Source organism: Plecotus auritus (assembly GCF_963455305.1).
Source record: "Plecotus auritus genome assembly, chromosome: 9".
NCBI classification, from domain to species: domain Eukaryota; kingdom Metazoa; phylum Chordata; class Mammalia; order Chiroptera; family Vespertilionidae; genus Plecotus; species Plecotus auritus.
Genome location: NC_137783.1, coordinates 113,219,449 through 113,241,867, shown reverse-complemented (window position 1 = coordinate 113,241,867; position 22,419 = coordinate 113,219,449). Strand labels below are relative to the sequence as shown.

The following is a 22,419-nucleotide window of genomic DNA, read 5'->3' as shown; positions in this document are numbered from 1 at the left end:
CAGGTTGGTAAATCTTTTCCCCACTGACTCCATTACCGATTCAGAGAAAAAAATTAAAGATAGGAAGAAAGAAGGGAATTTTCCTCACCATTTCTCCTAGAGCATGAAAAACATGATGAAAAGGTGGCCACATAACTGAACCTTTGGGAATCCATTTAATTCAGTTTCAGAATAGAATGCTTGGATATCTTTTTCCAAAGTCAATGTGGGTGTTTGTAGGCGAGGAAGGTAAATGCAGTGTTTATCACCTAGAAATTGTAGAAATGGAAATTATGATTCTAACAGCATTGATTTTGCTGGTTAATGAAGTGTTCTCAGGTGGTATCACAGATGACTAGCTTTTTTTTTTTTGTCTATACCCACCTCCTAACTTCAGACACGCTTCAGATTAGGCAAAATTTCTCTGTGACACTTAAAATTGTAGACTAGATCCATAATTTCAAAGCCTTGTTCATTTTGTTCAAAGCTCAGAATCCCCAGTTAGTGGCAGCCTTTCCAAATCTTTCCATTTTCCCTAGTATAGGAAGCAAAATACCTCCCCACAAATTTAACAAATTGACTCTCAGATGAGAGAGTGAAGAAGTTTGTTCTTTCAGCAAATATTGGTTGATATGCCTATGTTCAGGATCATTATCCTGGTTCTAGGAAGTGATGTGGAGTTGCTTTTATCTGTAGTAGAGGAGCATATTTGACTTAGTAAGATAATTATGGTCTGTTCAATTGAAACGTGGTTGTGTAACAGAAGGGGGTAGAAGGTGATGTAAGTACTCACAGATCTTATAGGAGACAAAAAGTTGAGAAGATAGAAAAAAAGTCAGTTGAATTAAAGGCACAATTAATTAGGATAGAATAATAACATATATAAACTGACCTATTGGCTAAACCCTGTAGCTTAAATATTTTGATGATATTAATGTGTTTCAGATACAAAAGGGTAGGGTTGGCTGAGGCCATGCTACTATTTATAATGAAGTTCAACCTAACCTAGGTGCTTTCTTTCATTTTAAAGTTATGAGTTGGCAATAAAAATAAATTGAAATGAAATCTATTATATTGTTTCATTTCATACTGCAAACTTCTGATATTTTTATAACATTTCAACTCTTTTTCCTTAGAAATCTATTCACTAAAGCTTAAGAAACTTTATATACCCCCTTTTTTTCTTTTTCATTAACCATTCTACAAGCTTAACATCATTCAAAAGTTTTAACTTCCTTATGATTTTGTCATAGTCAAATACATTGAATAGGGAGTACCACTATAAATGGGACTTGTGTATTTTTCTTTAAAGGGAAACTAGAGGGATTACTGCTGTAAAATTATAAAAACAAAATTGACAGGTTCACAGTCAATAGGAATATATACACTTGGGTATAACTTTAATGTCCCCAATGTAATAAAATATTTTAAAAGTTGATGAAGCAAAGATTTTTTTATGTGAGATTTAGTAGCTACATTCATCAGTAGACTATATCTAAGGCAATAAAGAGATATATACTAAAACATTTAGAAATTTTGTGAAAAGAAATTCCCTTTGCTGACCATATAAAATGACCCTTAGTATGGTGATTTCTCTAGAACTGATGGTAATAAATATGGATATATCTTGTTATTGGGACATGAGCAGATTAAGGTCATATCTTTGATATATAATAGATGATATATCCTACATTATTATTTATAAATTGCCTGACAATATAAGAATAAAAGTAAAATTTAGCTCCAAGTACACAATTACACATGATAATGAATTCATCAAATTACTTTTCTTCTATATAGTATAGTATGTATATTATATAATATATAAATTAATATTTATTATATAACTATAGGCCCGGTGCACAAAATTCGTGCACTGGGGCAGGGGGGTGTGTGTCCCTCAGCCAGCCTGCACCCTCTCCAATCTGGGACCCCTCAAGGATGTCCGACTGCCCGTTTAGGCCTGATGGACAGTTGGACATCCCTCTCACAATCCAGGACTGCTGGCTCCCAACCACTCACCTGCCCGCCTGCCTTATTGCCCCTAACCGCTTCTGCCTGCCAGCCTGATCACTCCCTAACCACTCCCCTGGCAACCTGATCGATGCCTAACTGCTCCCCTGCTGGCCCGATTACCCCTAATTGCCCTCCCCTGCCGGCCTGGTCACCCCCAACTACCCTCTCCTGCTGGCCTTGTCTCCCCTAACTGTTCTCCCCTGCCAGCCCGATTGCCCCTGACTGCCTTTCCCTGCAGGCCTGGTTTCCCCTAACTTCCTTCCCTTGCCAGACTGGTTACCCCTAACTGCCCTACCCTCCTGGCCTGATTGCCCCAAACTGCCATCCCCTGCTGGTCTAGTCACTCCTAACTGCCCTCCCCTGCCAGCCATCTTGTGTCCAATGGGAGTGGCCATCTTTGACCAGATGAAGGCTGCCATCTTGTGTGTTGTAGTGATGGTCAATTTGCATATTACCTCTTTATTATATAGTATATAAATGTTATATATTTTATAGTATATACTTATATAAATAGTATGTTATACACTTTATATTATACAAACATACACATATATCCTATATAATAAAGAGGTAATATGCAAATTGACCATCACTAGAACACACATCATGGCCGCCCCCATGTGGACACAAGATGGCTGCCACAAGATAGCTGACAAGGGAGGGCAGTTGTGGGCCATCTGGCCAGCAGGGGAGGGCAGTTGGGAGGGACCAGGCCTACAAGGGATGACAGTTGGGGGCAACCAGGCTGGCAAGGGAGGGCAGTTAGGTGTGACTCGCCCAGCAGGGGAGGGCAGTTAGGGGTGACCAGGCCAGCAGGGAGGGCAATTAGGAGCAATTGGGCCAGCAGGGGAGCAGTTAGGTATCGATCAGGCTGGCAGGGGAGTGGTTGTGGGTGATCAGTCTGGCAGGCAGAAGCGGTTAGGGGCAATCAGGCAGACAGGCAGGTGAATGGTTGGAAGCCAGCAGTCCTGGATTGTGAGAGGGATGTCCGACTGCCCACTTAGGCCCACCTAAACGGGCAGTCAGACATCCCTTGAGGGGTTCCAGATTGGAGAGGGTGCAGGCTGGGCTGAGGGACACACCCCCCCATGCATGAATTTCATGCACCAGGCCTCTAGTAAATATATAATATATCACCTTATATATTATACAGTATATGTATATATCTATATATATACATATCATATATATGTATGTAATTTTTTGTATATTGTGATTTTTGAAATCTTAAAATACCTTTCTCCCTGGGGAGAGTCTGCCCCTCCTTATCGGGTCTAGAATATTCTTAGAGATAGCAAAGGTCCCAGCCAGAAGCATAGCTGTGCTGTGCAAACAAACCAATCCATACCCCCTTTATCTGTCCATGCACTCCAGGAGGCAATAGTCCTCTGCCTTAATCATTTTAGTTACCAGGCAAGTAGAGGCCACTGCTGTACACAAATTCCACCCAAATTATTCAAACTAGCTAATCCTAAACTGTTTGCCCTTCTATCCTTGCCTTTGCTGTGGACAACCTAGGAAAGGCATTGGCTTTAGCACCCTAACTCCCCACCCCCATCTCCTCCTTGTGTCTCAACCCCCATCCCCATAACCCTATCATCTTGGTGGTTTTTATTTGATACTGCAAGGCCTGCTGTGCCTCCTGTCTTTAGGACCTGTTGGTTTAATGACCTTATTTGCCTGAGCCTTTCTTCTGTTTTTTCTTGTGGTTGCATCTGACTGATCTCTCATAAAAACCAAACCAACCAACCAACAAACAAAAAAACAGTTTTTAAAATGATGGGATAGAATTTAGAAATATAACATAATTTAATGCTGGATCTACATATTTACCTTACATGGAATCTTGTCCACATTTCTTAAGCCTATATAACTATACATGGGAATAATAATATCACTTAATTCATTGAATTATTGGAAGGGCTAAATAAGTTTATACATGAAAAATTCAGCACAAAGTATGGAAGAAAGTATTTACTTAATTTTTGGTAGCTAGTGTTTGTCAGAACTTTTAGAGAACTTTTGTGAAGACAGAGACACATTACTACCTTCTTAAGGACGTCTAAAACAAAATTCAGAAATAAGGAAACTTTCTGAAGAAAATATAAAAAATCCATGAGATGATGAAAATTCTGGAACAGAATAACTGTCCTCAATTTGATCTATATGATTGGACATTCATGTAGCAGATGAAATGACCTCTAGTGATGTGGAGACCTGGGTAGAGTCAACATACTAGTATTTCACTTATTTAAATTGATTTAGCCACTTCACCTGAGAAATAATCATATTCCCCATAAATGTCTTACTTGGTAGATGGGAAACATGTGAATAGGAAAACCAGTTTTCTGAAAGTGTTTAGATTTTTTAAAAAAGCTTTTAAGACATCAAAAGCATGCATTTTATGCAACTTGTCTTTCTATGGTAATCAGATCAGAAAGTGTTATTTGCTGGACTCTTTGAAAGAGAAAGAAAAAGGAATAAAAAGAAATCTTAAATGGAGATGGAGACAGGGTAAAGTAAGAAACAAGAGAAAAAGAAAAAAAACACAGAAAAAAACAAACAAATGAGGTTTTAATGCCCCAGATAAAGAATAGACTGTCTTTCAGGGGACAAGATCTGAGTTGTAGTTATAGTAGCAACAAGACCAGACACAAAAGCTCTTTAAGTAATAGGATGCTTCTAGCTTTGACTTTTTTTTTTTTTAAAGTTCTCATGCTCAAACTGCAAACACACCACACTTTCCAAACCACAAGATCATCTCTTATTTTTAATAGATTAAGCAATGTTAGAGCTATTTTGTAGGCAAACATTAGAAGAGGAAGCTGAAACCTTATTTTCATCTTGCCCTGCCACTAATTAACTGGAATGTGCCAGTTCTGAGTTTTCTTCAAATATAATTAAGAACATAGTAATAGATTATCTTTGTATCTCTTCTATCTCTAAATGACATGAGTATAATCTATCTTCTTATTAATGATAAAGTTGAATAGGCAGGAAAAAGGTGACTGCCAAAGGAAAGTTTGTGACTGAGAGATGCGGGATCAAGATTATTTAATTCACTGCACTTTCCACTTCTGTCAAAATTTCCTGCAATTAGCTTGGCCAGCGTGGGTCAGTGGTTGAGTGTCAACCTATGAACCAGGAGGTCACAGTTCAATTCCTGGTCGTCAGGGCAAATGCCGGGGTTGCAGGCTCCATCTCCAATGTGGGGCCTGCAGGAGGCAGCCAATCAATGATTCTTTCTCATCATTGATGTTTCTATCTCTTTCCCTCTCCCTTTCTCTCTGAAATCAATAAAAATAGATTTTAAAAAACTTGCTGCATTTAAAAACTCTGAGAAATACACAGGTCCCAATTCATGGAGAAGAAACTTACCCCAAAAAACAGATAGCTGGCTAGCTGGCTAGAATGTAGAATCAGTAGATGGAAGAGCCCTTTTCTGCGGGCTTTAGATTCTGAAAGGTATTAGCTACTAAGTGTCTCTCATGAACTGTCATTAGCTGTTGCTTTTCTTGGCCTTAGAATCTTTTCTGATCCCAGTGCAATTTTCAGACCTTGCCCTAGAGAGGTCATTACACTGCTGAAACCCAGTTCTCTTTTATAGGAGAAAGGAAACCCTTGCTTGAGGGCAGGTAGCCAGGAAACACTTAGTTACCTCATGAGTTGATTCCAAGCAATAAGAACCAGGAAATCTCAAATTATGATTCACTTTTAGAGCAAGGTGAATTTGAAATCGTTTGAAGTATGGGGAAAGATAATCTGAGAAATGAAAAATTTGTAGGAAAGAAGGCAGTAATTAGGTCTACTTTCTGGCTTATGGCCAGAATTGTAGCTTAAGTAATAGAAAAGATATTTATCTTTATAAATACAATGTTACTATTTTATATACATTTATTCTATATTAATATATAGGGAGAAACTTATAGCTACTAGAACTTTTATTATACTCCCACTAACATTGTACCGTATAATTGAAATTGCTAAGGGAATCAAACTTAAATGTTGTCACTATAAAAGCAAGGTAAATATGTGAAATGATAGATGTGTTAATTAGCTCAATGAGGAAAATCCTTTCTCAATGTACATATATATCAAATCATCATATTGTAAACTTTAAATATTTTATAATTGTACCTCAAAAAAGCTGATGATATAATTGTCTACATGGAAAATGCCAAATGTTCTACAAAATTTTCCAGGAACTAATGATTGAATTCATCAAGATACCATGATAAAAGATCAGTGTAAAAAAAGTCAATTATATTTCTTTATCAATGAGCAATAGAAAAATCATAATTTTAAAGTATATTTTAATAGATCAGAAAAGAAAAATACTTAAGTATAAACCCACAAAAATGTATAAAATCTACATGCTCAAAATTTTAAGATTTTAATAAATGAAGAGATTTACCATGTCCATAGATTTAAGAATCTATATGTTCATAGTATAAACTAGTGTCCTGGTACACAGATTCATGCACATTGAAAGGAAATTAATTAGAAGAAATGTTTTAATATCACTATTTGCCCTTTCTCTATAATAGACGTGTCAACCAAATTCACGATCCGCAATGACAGATAGAAACACACACGTGTGACTGGCACCAGCGAGAGCTCTATATGTATCGCGAGTCAACATAGTCTTTTAGAGATATAAAATAAACTTGCTTAATTAGACCTGCTTTTTGATTTAGCTAACCTTTTTCCAGTCCAGTGAAGCACCCCAACTTCTCTTTCAGGTAATTATCAGCAACACAGCAGTAAATATCAACACAAAGCAGATTATTATTGTAGATCATGCAGGGAGAACAAAGGGTAAAATATTTAACTGCAGTAGTGTTTGACTATATTCTGCACAGTGAGAAAACCTGAAGTCGTTTTCAAGGTCCACCATTTCTTACTTCTTTTCAGTCAAGTCAAGTTTCTAAGCTTTCTAAGTCTCCATTTTCTGGCTAATGAAAAGAAAATAGGATTCTACCGAGTCTCCTATCTACCTACTCCAAGACTTCTGTGAGGATCAAATGAGATGAGGCACATGAAAACACTTGGTTAAAGTGTAAAATGTTTGCACCTGGCTATAAAGCAAGTTGGTTTCCTGGGCTAAAGAAACTCCAAGGGACTGGAGTTGCTAGGGAGAGGAAGCCAGACGTTGCTACATGATATCATTACCTGATGCCCACAGCCACTGTTTCTGGGCTGGGCTGGGCTGGGCTGTGGGCCGCATTTTGCACCATGGAATCTTGGCAGCATTGGCTACGATTTGTTGGGGTGTTGCTCCAGAGTGGTGGTGGAGCCTGTGTCCCACTTGGGGGAAGCCGAATGTTGGTTTGTCAGCGCCAGGTCTGTGGTGCCATTTATTTTTAAATGGCCAGTGCACATCATGGCAGCTCCTGCATTGAGCATCTTCCCCTTGGTTGTCAGTGCACGTCATAGGTACTGGTTGGCCGGGCGGGCACTTAGGAATATATATATATATTAGAGGCCCAATGAAAATTCATGTACTGGAGGGGGGGGTCCCTCAGCCCGGCCTGCCTCCTCTCACAGTCTGGGAGCCCTCAGGGGTGGGAGGCGACCCAGCAATCAAGGGAAGGAGATGACCCCATCACACCTCTGCTGCTGCCATTGCCAATAGCCCAAGCCTCAGCCAGCCCTGGTTACCTGAGCCTCAGGCAGCCCTGGGCGGCTGGGCAGCTGACATTCAAGGCTTGCCTGTGCCTTGGGCGTCAGCTGGGTAGTCACCATCTGTAGTTTGCCTGCACCTCGGGCTGGCCCTGGGTGGCTGGGGGCTGATGGTGGTTCTGGCTACACTGCACCCCTTTAACCCTATCCTGGCAGGGCTGAAAGGACTGGGGGACTCTGGTGGGGCTGAGGGGACTGGGAGCCACCATCTTGTGGCTATGGGCATCACCATCTTTGTGACAGCATGATGGTCAATTTGCATATTCCCTCTTTATTAGTTAGGACAAGAGGCCTGGTGCACGAAATTCATGCACTGGGGAGAGCAGTCCCTCAGCCCAGCCTGCACCCTCTCACAGTACAGGAGCCCTGCAATCGATCGCCCCACAGAGGGAGGCCCTGCCCACCTGCCTCAGTGCCACCAGCCAGGTAGCCTGGGCTTCCCTCTTTGGGGCAATCATGGAGGGCCGCCGGATTGATCGTCCCACTGGCCAGTGCCCTGGGCCTCCCTCTGTGGAGCAATCCTGGGGTGATGGCAGGGCCCCCCTGACCAGTCGCATCACACCTGCTTTGGCTGGCCTGGCACCAGCACGTGTCATAGCATGGTCGTCTAGATGATCATTCTGCCATTCAGCCATTTGGTCAGCGCCAGTGTAATTTGCATATTACACTTTTATTATTATAGATAGATTCTTTCCAAATTAATCTATAGATTTAATCCATTTTATGTGTGTATCTTCGTTCTGTGTCTTGTCCTTCTCTTAAATATGTTTTTAAGAGAACAGAAATTCTTGATTTGATACAATCCAATTTGTTAATTTTTCCCCAAATTATATTTATATTTCCTATTTAAGAGTTTTTTATTATATTATGATCATGAACATATCCCCCTATAATTTCACTTATATTTTTATTATTTTTCCTTTCACATTTAGATAGAAAATAAGTCTAGAACTGACTTATTTTTAATGGTGTGGGAAATGGAAAAATTGTCCTTCTTTTCCGTCTTTGTTGTTCTGACTGAACTAATGATTAAATTGACATGAGACAGATTAACAAGAGAAAAATAACAAAATTTTATTTCTTATGTACATATGAGGATTCTGTAAGAATATGGTAAATCACACAGTTGAGGCTTATATGCCATCTTGAGCTAAGGAGAAAGGGAGGGGTGGAAGTGAATAGTGGTTTGGGACTTTAAAGTGCAGAAAGGCAATTCACATGGAGATGAAAAAGAAAATGTATAGTAAAACCTATGTGAATGAAAAAGGGGTTCTATGGAAAGCAACCTCACAGGTAATCTCTTTTTTTTAATCTTCACCCAAGTATATTTCTCCATTGATTTTTCAGAGAGAGTGTAAAAGAGAGGGAGAGACAGAGAGAAATATCGATGTGAGAGAAACACATCGATTGGCTGCCTCCTGCACAAGTCCTGACCAGTGCTCTGGTCGAGGAGGAGGCTGCAACCGAAGTACATGCCCTTGACCCAAATTAAACCCGGGTCCCTTTGGTCTGCAGGCTGATGCTCTATCCACTGAGCCAAACTAGACATCCCCATCACAATCCTGGACGGCTGGATCCTAATCGCTCACCTGCTTGCCTGCCTGGTTGCCCCTACCTGCCCCCCACAGCCTGATCACCCCTCACTGTCTGTGCATGCTGGCCTGATTGCCCCTAACTGCCCCCCATGCTGACCTGGTCGCCCCTAACTGCCCCCTCTGCCAGCCTGGTAGCCCCCAACTGCACTCCTCCCACCAACCTGGTCGCCTCTTACTGCCCCCCCCAGCTGGCCTTGTCACCCCAAACTGACCCCCCACTGGCCTAGTTCCCCCTCACTGCCCCCCCCCGCCAGCCTAATTGCCCCCAACTGCACCCCCCCTCCCCCGCTGGCCTGGTCACCCCTTACTGCCTCCCGCCTGCCAGCCAGGTCACCCCACACAGCCTGCTTGTTCATTCTTTCGGTCGTCCCTCACTAACCCCTCTGCTGACCTGGTCGAAGACAGACATCTTGTGAGAGTGTGAGGGTTAATTTGCATATTATCTCTTTATTATATAGGATATTTAAAATTGATAGACAGTTAGCTTCAATCACATACAAAAAGCCCTACACCTTTGGAGTTCTACTCCCTCACTTGGTTATTAATATGACAAATTACATCTTTATGTATTGTGTACCCATTCACATAGATTTATAATTTTGCTTATGCTTTTGTCTTTTGAATTCTATAGAAGAATACGATGTGGAGTTATAAACCAAAATTATGATAATGCTGGTTTTTCTATTTGTATATGTATTTATATTTACTGAAGAACTTTATATTTTTGTATATGTTTGAGTTACTCTCTAGCTTTCCTTAATCCTATCTAATAAAAGAGTAATATGCATATTAACTGTCACTCCACGACAAAAATGGCAGCACCCATAGACATAAGATGGTGGTGCCCAGTCCTCTCAGGCTCTCCGGAGTCCCCCAGTCCCAGAGAGGGCTGCCAATGAGAGCTGGCAGTGTGTGGCCCAGGCTGTAGGCCTGAGAGGCAGCCACGCGCCCCCAGCACGATCTGCTCCCAGCCGCAGCCCGGGCTGTCGGCCTGCGAGGTGGCTGCATGCCCCGCACGATCGGCTCCCAGCCCCAGCCCCGGCCCTGGCCTTAGGCCTGCGAGCTGGCCGTGCCCCCCACCCCTGCTGTGACCCGCTCCTAGCCGCGGCCCAGGCCGTCGGCCTGCGATGAGACCACACGCCCCTGGCGCGATCCGCTCTAAGCTGTGGTCTTGGCTGTAGACCTGCAAGCCGGCTGTGCCCCCCGGCACAACCCTTTCCCAGCCCCGGCCTGGCCCATCGGTCTGAGAGCCAGCCGCGCCCCCCCCCCCCCCCACCTCCCCGCAAGCAATCAGCTCCCAGCCGCAGCTGGGGGTGTAGGCCTGGAAGGCAGCAGCGCCCCCTAGAGCTATCCCCTCCCAGCGGCAGCCTGGGGTGTCAGCCTCCAAAAGGCCTGCGCCCCCATGGAGTGATCCCCCCCACCACACCTATAGCCTTGGAACTTCCCTTGCCCCCAGCAGAGTGATTGGAGATGGGGGGTGATATCTGGGCCATGCTGCCCAGCAAACCTCTCCCATTGGGTAGAAACTTCTGACCAGGTTAAGGAGGTAAATGGGTTTTGTTTAAAATCTTTAGAAACCACAAAGGAAATGTCTGAGGTAGGGTTTCACATCAGAAGTAACTTACAACTAATTTCTGAAGGCAAACGGGGACATTGCAGTTACATTACTGGAGAGTACCCCGAGGTCCGGAGGTTGGCTCTGCAAGGGCGGTGGTGGGTGCTCCCCACCCTGGTTCCTCAGCACCTTGGGCAGGGCTTGAGCCCACCCAGGAAGGCCTTTTCCCCTACAGTTTTCACCAAGCCAGGGAGGTTTTGTAGACATGAATAAGAAGTGCCCACGCACAAGTCCTGAAGATGCTGGGGATGGCAGAAATGACAAACAAACTGAGAAAAGAGCAAAACCAGAAACACCACCGATCCCAACATAGATCATCTTTTTCTTCAGATGATGGTGTGTTTCCCTCTTCTTCGTCTTCTGGAAGCAAGACAGATTCAAGTACTGATGATTCTACCAATGGAAACGTTAAGAGAAAGAGAGGACAGAAAAGGAATAAAAGGAGAAAAGACAGAAAGGACAAAAGATGAAAAGGATCAAGAAAAAAAAAAGAAAAGGAAGAAATGAAGAAACAACCACATGATATCACCTTTCCAAGGTCTCATGAAATTCCTGTTTAAGAAGTTTATTTTATGACACTTTTAGTTTGGGTTTACATTTTTACGGGTTTGTCAAGACCACGGCAGGTACACTGTCCAATATGTTAAAGATAAAACCCTATCTAATAAAGAGAGAATATGCAGGGGAGGGCATTTGGGGGTGACCGGGCTGTCAGGGGAGGGCAGTTGGGAATGATCGGGTCAGCAGGGGAACAGTTAGGCATCGATCAGGCTGGCAGGTGAGTGGTTAGGAGATGATCAGGGTGGCAGGCAGAAGCAGTTAGGGGCAATCAGGCAGGCAAGCAAGCAGTTGGGAGCCAGCAGTCCTGGATTGTGAAAGGGATGTCTGACTGCCTGTTTAGGGAATCGGGCCTAAACAGGCGGTAGGACATCCCTTGAGGGGTCCCAGATTGGAGAAGTGCAGGTTGAGCTGAGGGACAGTGCCCGCCCCCCAACCCCCGCCTCAGTGCATGAATTTCATGCACCGGGCCTCTAGTTTTAACATAAAGGTCTCCCTTTAGTATTTCTTACAGAGCAGGTCTAGTAGTAATAAACACGTTTAACTTTTGTTTTCTGAGAATACCTTAATCTTTTCCTCATTTTTGAAGGATAGTTTTGCCAGATACAGAATTTTTTATCTCCCCTCCCAAACATTTTAAATATATCTTTTAACTCTCCTCTTACCTGCCAGGTTTATGTCTCAAGTTGATATTTGGATGCAGTTGATGTATTTAAGAAAAAAGAATGTCTTCTGTATCTTTTCAGTTCCATTTGGGATTGGTACTCTTAACTGGTTGATAATTACTCAAAATACTGAGGGATAGCTATAAACCTAAGGGAATGCACAGGTACATTACTGTCCCTGAAATTAGGAAGATTATGAATTACCAATAATACAAACATTCCCCCTTCTTCCAGTGACTCCATAAGGACCTGTTTGTGTCAGGTGTTATTCCTGCTTATCCTCTGAGAATACTACGTTGATATTGCCACATATAGAAGCTCCATATTTAGGTTGCTTCTTTGCTCTAAATCATTTTCTCTCTGTCTCTGAGCTAATTAAGGCTATTATGAAACTGGAGAGGGATGTAGAGAAAGAGATAGTCTGAGTGACGTAAATAATTTTTTAGAGTACGTGGGACTCCTTCAAAAAGCAACTTTTTAATTTTACAACTGACTTAAATTCAAGGGAAGAGATATAATCCTTTGAAACAGAGGAAATGCACATTTCTCATTCTCTATGGAAGAAATGAATACAAAATTGGATTCTAGGAAGCAAAAGTTTATTTAAGGATATAACAGCAGTAAAAATGATCTCTCATTTTGACCATATTTCATTTTGTATGAATCTATTACAGAACAAAAATATGAATACCTTTAATGTTTGGATTAAACTACAGGTTGGTATTTTTAGGAAGATAGTATCACGTAGATTATATCATGCATGTTTGTACAAAAAAAGTGTTTTGGAAACTAGTGTATGTATGTGTGTTCACTTTACAAATATGTTCTTATAGTGCTCCGTATTATATTTATACCTCTGACATATACTTATTGAATACCTGAGTGACAGCCTTTAATCTAGAGTTTGGATTATAAAATTTTCTATTGTTTATGTGATTATACATGAATATGTGGGGCCCTTCTAATCTCACTTGGATCTATCTCCTTGTAACCTTAGCATCCTAATTACATTAGATTTTAATTCATTACAACATGATTGTCCTTCCTGATGGAACTCTATTTATATTCCTTTGTTTATGTGTGTGCATATGTGGATAGATTGATGATAGACAGAAAGATAGATATATCAATAGCTATTCATCTATATTAAAATGCCATGGGCTGAAGTCATATATTCTTTACATTCCAACATAAGTGCTATCTATTCAAGAATGCTTTCCTTGACTAAATTAAATTTGATTTCTTAATTTCATTTCTGCATAATTCATTCTATCTTCCCCTTTGAGGTAAGTTTTTGCCTTATAAATTACTTGCTTAAAGTTAAAGTGTAATTATTTATTTAAAGCTAAACAGTTTGTTTTAAAAAGCCATCTTTGCATTGCCCAAGTGTTTTTCACTTAATAAATAATAAAGCTCAGAAATGTAAATATAAAAACCTAGATAATATTTCTCCAGTTAATGGTATTTGGAGAAGGTAAGTGTGTTGGCATGATTCTGGAATGCATAGGTATCTCTATGCAAGTTCTTATGGATGCCTATTATATTTATAACAATTGGTTTGAGACAGAGAAAGTAGATTTTCCTTAAGTGTTAATGGTAGTACTATACAAGTACCAAGTACTGCCTTGAGGGTAGATGGGAAAAACAGGAAATTAGTAACCAAGGTTTTCTCTACAACTGAAGCATTTGTGGTGACTGAAGAGTCCTTTTTCTTTTTTAAACCCTTCCACTTCCTGCTCCATACTCAACTACTTTATTCCAGAGAATCTCTGTTAGGGAGATGTGACTGTTCATTGGAACTATGGGAAGAAGTACAAAGAAATCTGTTTTAGTTAGTAACTAATTTTTCAGACATCATTGGGTCAACTTACCAATCCAATGAGTAAACTTCTGTGCATGGTTTAGAATGTGGGTTTCTGGATCAACAACTGAAAAGGCACAGTTAGGATTTATCTGCACAGTGAAATTATCTTAATCTAAGACAATGAAGATGAGAAGGTAGTGAGTGGGGTTAATGTTAAGAAGTACATTATCCTTAACAATATATAGTGATATAAAAAGAACTTAATATATGCCTACTTCAAGGGAATATGATAGAAGAAAATAATAGAAAAAAATAAACCAGAATATTTTATTTGTCAGATTAATCACAGATGCAGAGGGGAAAATGAAAGGCTGAAGTTGTATTTTGAGTTAATCCTATTTCAAAAGCTATGCCAAAGACTTCAATATCATGTTCAGACAGAGAGGGACAGAGACCATTTATTTCTATTCCCACTTAAGGGTCTTTTAAGAATGCTCTAAAATTTTCACAAGGCCTCTGATTTGATCACTGCCAGTTGTGGAGAATTCACTCCTATGAGAAAATTACTGTAGGAGAGCTTAAAGGAGAAGCATAATAACTGCTCAATAAATATTTGTTGAATTAAGGACAAGTATGACTGCAGATGGAATATTTTACTGGAAATGAAACGACAACATGACTAATAGGTTCTGAAATTATGTAAGTATTATCTTTCTATATTTCTAAAAATAATAATTTGGTATGTTATTACTAATTTTATTCATCTGATTCTAGTGACTTTAAATGCTCCAGATTATGAATTGGAATTGTTTTTAACAACACATCATTAAAGGCCCTTCTGAACAAAAACTCCATATGTTTTAAGCATCTGGTTGTGATCCTCTTGACACAGCAACTTTATCTTCAGAAGCACTGATAAAAGTCAAAGAAAAAATCATCATGCTTCCTCTCAATTCTTCTCATTCCTCTCCTGACACGTTCTTGCTGATGGGCATCCCAGGACTAGAGCACCTGCATGTCTGGATTGGGATTCCCTTCTGCTCCATGTACATAGTGGCTGTGGTGGGGAATGTGACCATCCTGGCTGTGGTGAGGACAGAGAGAAGCCTCCATGAGCCCATGTTCCTCTTCCTGTGCATGCTGTCGGTCACTGACCTGGTCCTCTCCACATCTACGCTGCCCCGCATGCTTTGTCTCTTCTGGCTTGGAGCCCATGACATTGCCTTTGATGCCTGCTTGGCCCAAATGTTCTTTATCCACAGCTTTACTACCATGGAATCAGGCTTCTTTTTGGCCATGGCCATTGACCGTTATGTGGCTATTTGTCATCCACTGCGCCATAGCACCATTCTCACCCACGTTCACATCACTATAATGGGCATCATTGTGGTGATTCGGGGCGTAGCCTTCTTTTCTCCACATCCCATCCTGCTCAAACAGCTGCCCTACTGCAGGACTCGAGTCATTGCCCACACCTACTGTGAGTTCATGGCTGTGGTGAAGCTGGCATGTGTGGACACAGGAGCCACCAAACGTTACAGCCTCAGTGTGGCTACAATCATCGGCTCATGTGATGCCATTCTCATTGCTGTGTCCTATGCCTTTATTCTGCGCTCTGTATTCCGCCTGCCTTCGCGAGACGCTAGCGTTAAGGCTTTGGGCACCTGTGGATCCCACGTCTGTGTTATTCTTGTCTTCTACTCCACAGCAGGTTTTTCCATTTTTACTCACCGTTTTGGGAAACATGTGCCTGCTCACGTCCATATTTTTATTGCAAATATGTACCTTTTGGTGCCCCCTTTTCTCAACCCCATTGTGTATGGAGTAAGGACCAAGAAAATACGCAAACATGTTCTTAGGATACTAATGGTCAAAGTTGCTTAATTTCAGTTGGATCAATCAACAAAAGAATTGGTTCAAGAATAAATGGAGATAATGTAGGACAATAATTAACAGCTGTCACTCCCACAAGCTGAACTGCATTTACCGACTGAAAGGTATTTTATTTATTAGATGTCTATAAATCCCAAAAATTCTAATTTGAGAAGTTATTTCAGCTTTTTTTATTTATTAAACATTGGAGAACAAATTAATTTCCTCGTAGGTATTTGTTTGTTAGAGTAAACAGTAAAGAAAGAGGAAAAAGAAAAGTAAATAATATAGAAAAAAATTTCCAGAGAACCTAATGATGTCCAGTATATACCTGGCAATTTGAAGCCATTTGATTATGTGTGTAGCTGTGATTTCATAGAAAAGGTGATCAATGTTGTATCTCTTCTATAATGCAATCAAATTATAGAATTATTGTTCATTTAGATAAAGTAGTAGAAATAATATTTAAATATTAAACAATATTGAGCAAATGTCTCAACAAACGAACTTGAATTGGTGTGAAGGCTCTAATTTTAGTATTAAGGCTGACCCATATTCTGGAGAAATTTTGATAGAGGAGGAGTGTATTTCTTAAAATAAGCTAATATCATGAAGTCTGTTGTCTGTTAAAACTGAAGTCATGAATTCCAATTTAGGTAAATACTAGTCAATATTTCCAAATTACCAGGCTATCCTGTGCATTGATTCTGCCTCATTTATTCATTAGGTGACTTGGCACCCAGTATCAAGAAACAAGATCTGATATTTCTTATTAGCAACAATGTTGAAATAGTTTATTGCCCCAGTACCAGGGACTTACAAGTTCATTGACACTAGATTCCCAACCCATTTATCCATTTGTTATTATTTTTTAAAAATACAACCTAAAATCTGTGGACTGTTTTATAATTTGGATATGTAAAAAATTGTGTTTTTATATTTATGCTTTGAAACTTTTTATCTCCTTTTGCTTATTATCATTAGAAGCTCACACCCATTGTTAAACATGCAGACTAACATCTCTGAATTCACCATTCTCACTTCATAATTCAAATATGGGGAGAGTGTGAAGCTTTCTATTTTGGAGAACTAGAAATATTTGGTAATCTTTCTTTGATTTTCTAATAGATGTGCAAACTAACATTCTTAGTGTGGTAGAATTTAGACTTCATGACATTTTTCCAGGTATTCTAATCACTTAATATTTAAGTATCCAGGCTTATAGTTAGACTGCTTCAGGTCAAGTCCAGTATTCTTTGCTTGGCTAGCTTTATTGTTATTTGATTCCCCTTCCCTTCAATTTTATAATATTTAAAAACAGTGATAAAATAAGTATCTACCTCATATAGTTGTATGGCAATTAAATGAAACATATAAAGAAGATCGGTGCTCTGGCATAGAGCAAACATAATAAACTGTATTTTTTTAGATTATTCCACTATGATTATAATTTTTTATGTTCTGCACCCTTTTTTTAAACTGCTTTAAGAAATGCCATATCTTATTTAATATTACCATCTTTGAAACTGTGTATTATTTGTATTTTTGTTATTTATATAATGAATATATTTGATTTCATTCCCTTTTAGCCACTTATTTGGTAAATTTACCAACACCTCAAAAAATAAAAAATAAAACACCACCACAACTTGTGTTTTATTTCCTTTGCTGTATATTATGTTGATTCATTGTATGCCATATATTGGTAACTTTAAGCTCTTCTGGAGAATAGTATAGTTTTAATGCAGTGCAATAGAATAGTGATAAGAATATAGTAATTACTGTTAATGTCTTTTGTTGATAAAAATCATTTGATCATTCATTCAATTATTTATTTTATTAAATTTACTGGTGACATTGGATAATAGGATCACATGTATTTCAAATGTACATTCCATGATACATGACCTGCATACTGCTTTGTGTGCCCACCATCCAAAGTCAAATCATCTTCCATCACCATCGATTTGGCTCCCTTTACATTTCACTGCCCCCCACTCTCTTCTTTCTGGTAACCATATGATCTATGAGTTTCAGTTTTCTATCCCACATATGAGTGAAATCATATGGTTCTTTGTTTTTTTCTAACTGACTTATTCCACTTAGCATAACATTCTCAAGGTCCATTCATGTTGTCGCAAATAGCAGTATTTCATCTTTTCTTATGGCCTAGTAGTATTCCTATGTCTATATGTACCACATCTTCGTCATCCAGTTGTCTATCAATAATACTTTGGATGTCTCCATGTCTTGGCAACCATGATTAATTCTACAATGAACATAGGGAAGCATATATCTTTATACATAATTTTTTTTGAGTTTTTCAGGTTGATACCCAGAAGAGGGATTGCTAGGTCATATGGTAACCCTATTTTTTTTTTTTCAAATTTTTATTAAGGTATTATATGTGTACATATCTTACCATTGCCCCCCACCCCCACCCCACTCCCATACATGCCCTCACCCCCCAATGTTTTGCATCCGTTGGTTACTCTTATATAGATGCATATAAGTCCTTCAGTTGATCTCTTATTTCCCCCACCTCTCCCTAACCTTACCACTGTAATTTGACAGTCTGTTTGATGCTTTACTGCCTCTGTAACTATCTTTTGGTTCATCAGTTTATAATGTTTTTCATTATCCCTAAATGAGTGAGATCATGTGGTATTTTTCTTTCATTGACTGGCTTATTTCACTTAGCATAATGTTCTCTAATTCCATCCAGGTGTCTACAAATGGTAGTAATTCCTTCTTTTTTATGGCAGCATAGTATTCCATTGTGTAGATGTACCATAGTTTTCTGATCCAGTCATCTGCTGACGGGCACCTAGGCTGTTTCCAAATCTTAGCTATTGTAAATTGTGCTGCTATGAACATAGGGGTGCATATATCCTTTCTGATTGGTGTTTCTGGTTTCTTAGGATATATTCCTAGGAGTGGGATTACTGGGTCAAATGGGAGTTCCATTTTCAGTTTTTTGAGGAAACTCCATACTGTTCTCCACAGTGGCTGCACCAGTCTGCATTCCCACCAGCAGTGCACGAGGGTTCCTTTTTCTCCGCATCCTCGCCAACACTTGTCGTTTGTTGATTTGTTGATGATAGCCATTCTGACAGGTGTGAGATGGTATCGCATTGTTGTTTTGATTTGCATCTCTCGGATAATTAGTGACTTTGAGCATGTTTTCATGTGTCTCTTGGCCTTCCTTCTGTCTTCTTTCGAAAAGCTTCTATTTAGGTCCGTTGCCCATTTTTTTATTGGATCATTTATCTTCCTTTTATTAAGTTGTATAAGCTGCCTGTAGATGTTGGAAATTAAACCTTTATCAGTGATACCATTTGCAAATATGTTCTCCCATACAGTGGGGTTTCTTGTTGTTTTGTTGATGGTTTCTTTTGCTGTGCAAAAGCTTTTTATTTTGATGTAGTCCCATTTGTTTATTTTCTGTTTGGCTTCCATTGCCCTAGGGGCAGTATCACTGAAAAAGTTCTTTTGGCATATGTCTGAGATTTTGCTGCCTGTGGATTCCTCTAGTATTTTTATGGTTTCCCGTCTTATATTTAAGTTCTGTACCCATTTTGAGTTTATTTTTGTGGATGGTGTAAGTTGGTGATCTAGTTTCATTTTTTTGCATGTATCTGTCCAATTTTCCCAACACCATTTATTAAAGAGACTGTCTTGACTCCATTGTATGCTCATGCCTCCTTTGTCAAATATTAAATGTGCATATTGGTTTGGGTCGATATCTGGATTCTCTATTCTGTTCCATTGATCTATATGTCTGTTCTTGTGCCAGTACCAGGCTGTTTTGATGACAGTGGCTTTGTAATACAGCTTGAAATCTGGTATTGAGATCCCTCCTACTTTATTCTTCTTTCTCAGGATTGCTGTGGCTATTCGGGGTCTTTTTTTATTCCAGATGAATTTTTGGAGAGTTCTTTCTAGGTTTGTGAAATACGCCGTTGGTATTTTAATGGGGAGTGCATTGAATCTATAGATTGCTTTGGGTAGTATGGACATTTTAATGATGTTGATTCTACCAATCCATGAACATGGTATGTTCTTCCATCTGTTTACATCTTCCTCTATCTCTTTTTTCAGTGTCCTGTAGTTTTCCGCATATAGGTCTTTTACCTCCTTGGTTAGGTTTATTCCTAAGTATTTTAATTTTTTTGGTGCGATGGAAAATGGGATTGCTTTTTTAGTCTCTCTTTCTGTAAGTTCATTGTTGGTGTATAGAAATGCCATAGATTTCTTGGTGTTAATTTTGTATCCTGCTACATTGCCGAATTCATTTATTAAGTCTGTTAGTTTTTTGATGGAGTCTTTCGGGTTTTTTATGTACAATATCATGTCATCTGCAAATAAGGACAGCTTTACTTCTTCTTTTCCAATTTGGATGCCTTTTATTTCTTCTTCTTGTCTAATTGCAGTGGCTAATACTTCCAGTACTATGTCAAACAGGAGTGGTGAGAGTGGGCATCCCTGTCTTGTTCCTGTTCTTAGGGGAAATGGTTTTAGTTTTTGCCCATTGAGTATGATGTTAGCTGTGGGTTTATCATATATAGCTTTTATGATGTTGAGGTATGATCCTTCTATTCCCACCTTGTTGAGAGTTTTTATCAAGAAAGGGTGTTGGATTTTGTCAAATGCTTTTTCTGCATCAATTGATATGACTATGTGATTTTTATCTCTCAATTTGTTTATGTGATGTATCACATTTATTGATTTGCGGATATTGAACCATCCTTGCATTCCTGGGATAAACCCTACTTGGTCATGGTGTATGATCTTTCTGATGTACTGCTGGATCCTATTTGCTAGAATTTTGTTGAGGATTTTGGCATCTACATTCATGAGGGATATTGGCCTGTAATTCTCTTTCATTGTGTTGTCTTTATCTGGTTTTGGTATTAGGGTGATGCTGGCTTCATAGAAGGAGCTTGGAAGTGTTCCTTCCTCTTGAATTTTTTGGAATAGTCTGAGGAGGATAGGTTTTAGTTCTTCCTTGAATGTTTGGTAGAACTCTCCTGTGAAGCCGTCTGGCCCCGGGCTTTTGTTTGCCGGAAGCTCTTTGATGACTGCTTCAATTTCTTCCATAGTTACTGGCATGTTGAGCTGTTTAGATTCTTCCTGATTGAGTTTTGGAAGGTTATATTTTTCTAGGAATATGTCCATTTCCTCCAGGTTGTCCAGTTTGTTGGAATAGAGTTGTTCGTAGTATTTTTTAACAATCCTTTGTATTTCGGCGGGATCTGTTGTTATTTCACCTCTTTCATTTCTGATCTTGTTTATTTGGATCCTCTCCCTTTGCTTCTTGGTGAGCCTGGCTAGAGGTTCATCAATCTTGTTTATCCTTTCAAAGAACCAGCTCTTGGTTTTGTTGATCTCTTGTATTGTTTCTTTGGTCTCTATGTCATTTATCTCTGCTCTGATCTTTATTATTTCCTTCCTTCTGCTTACACTGGGCTTTTCTTGTTGCTCTTTTTCTAACTCTTTGAGTTGTTGGGTTAGGTAATTTATTACCCCTGTTTCTTGTTTTTTGCAGTAGGCTTGTAGAGCTATGAACTTCCCTCTCAAGACTGCTTTCGCTGTGTCCCATAGATTTTGGATTGTAGTGTTTTCATTGTCATTTGTTGTCATGATGTTTTTTATTTCTTCTTTGATCTCTCTGGTAACCCAGTCATGGTTTAATAGCATGCTGTTTAGTCTCCATGTGTTTGATTTCTTTGGGTTGTTTTTATTGTAGTTGATTTCCAGTTTTATGCCACTGTGGTCTGAGAAGATGCTTGATATGATTTCTATCTTCTTGAATTTGAAGAGACTTTGCTTATGTCCCAACATATGGTCTATCTTTGAAAATGACCCATGTGCGCTTGAGAAGAATGTATATTCTGTGGCTTTGGGGTGAAATGTTCTGAAGATGTCAATTAATTCCATCTGGTCTAGTGAGTCATTTAGGATTGATGTTTCTTTGCTGATGTTTTGTTTAGAGGATTTGTCCAATGGTGATAGTGGGGTATTAAAGTCTCCTACTATGATTGTATTGCTGTCAATGTCTCCCTTGATATCTTCCAGGAGTTTTTTTATGTATTTGGGTGCTCCTGTATTGGGTGCATATATGTTTACCAGAGTTATTTCTTCTTGTTGGATTGCTCCCTTTAGTATTATGAAATGGCCTTCCTTATCTCTTGTTATGTCCTTCAGTTTGAGATCTAATTTGTCAGAAATAAGTATTGCTACCCCAGCTTTTTTTTCAGTTCCATTTGCCTGGAAAACCTTTTTCCATCCCTTCACCCTCAGTCTGTGTGCGTCTTTTTTTCTGAGGTGGGTTTCTTGTAGACAGCAGATATATGGGTCTTGTTTTCTTATCCAATCTGTTACCCTATGTCTTTTGATTGGGGCATTTAATCCATTTACATTTAAAGTTATTATTGATAGGTACTTATTTGTCGCCATTCCTATTCTTTACCCCTGTGTTACTTCTTCGCTTCCTGTTTCTTTCTTTCTTTCTTTCTTTTTTTTTTTTTTTTTTTTTTACAGTAGACCCTTTAGCATTTCTTGCATTGCTGGTTTGGTGGTAATAAATTCCCTTAGTCCTTTTTTGTCTGTGAAGCTCCTGATTTCACCTTC

General features: G+C 39.4%; 1 protein-coding gene across 1 annotated transcript; it reads left to right on the top strand.

The window, feature by feature from the left end:
- Positions 1-14,853: 14,853 nt before the first annotated feature.
- On the top strand, positions 14,854-15,798 carry LOC308233382 (olfactory receptor 52D1-like; the record flags this gene model as incomplete). The annotated part of the gene is made up of 1 exon (XM_080640314.1): positions 14,854-15,798. One exon carries the CDS (start codon positions 14,854-14,856, stop codon positions 15,796-15,798), a length of 945 nt encoding a protein of 314 aa, XP_080496440.1.
- Positions 15,799-22,419: the final 6,621 nt, after the last annotated feature.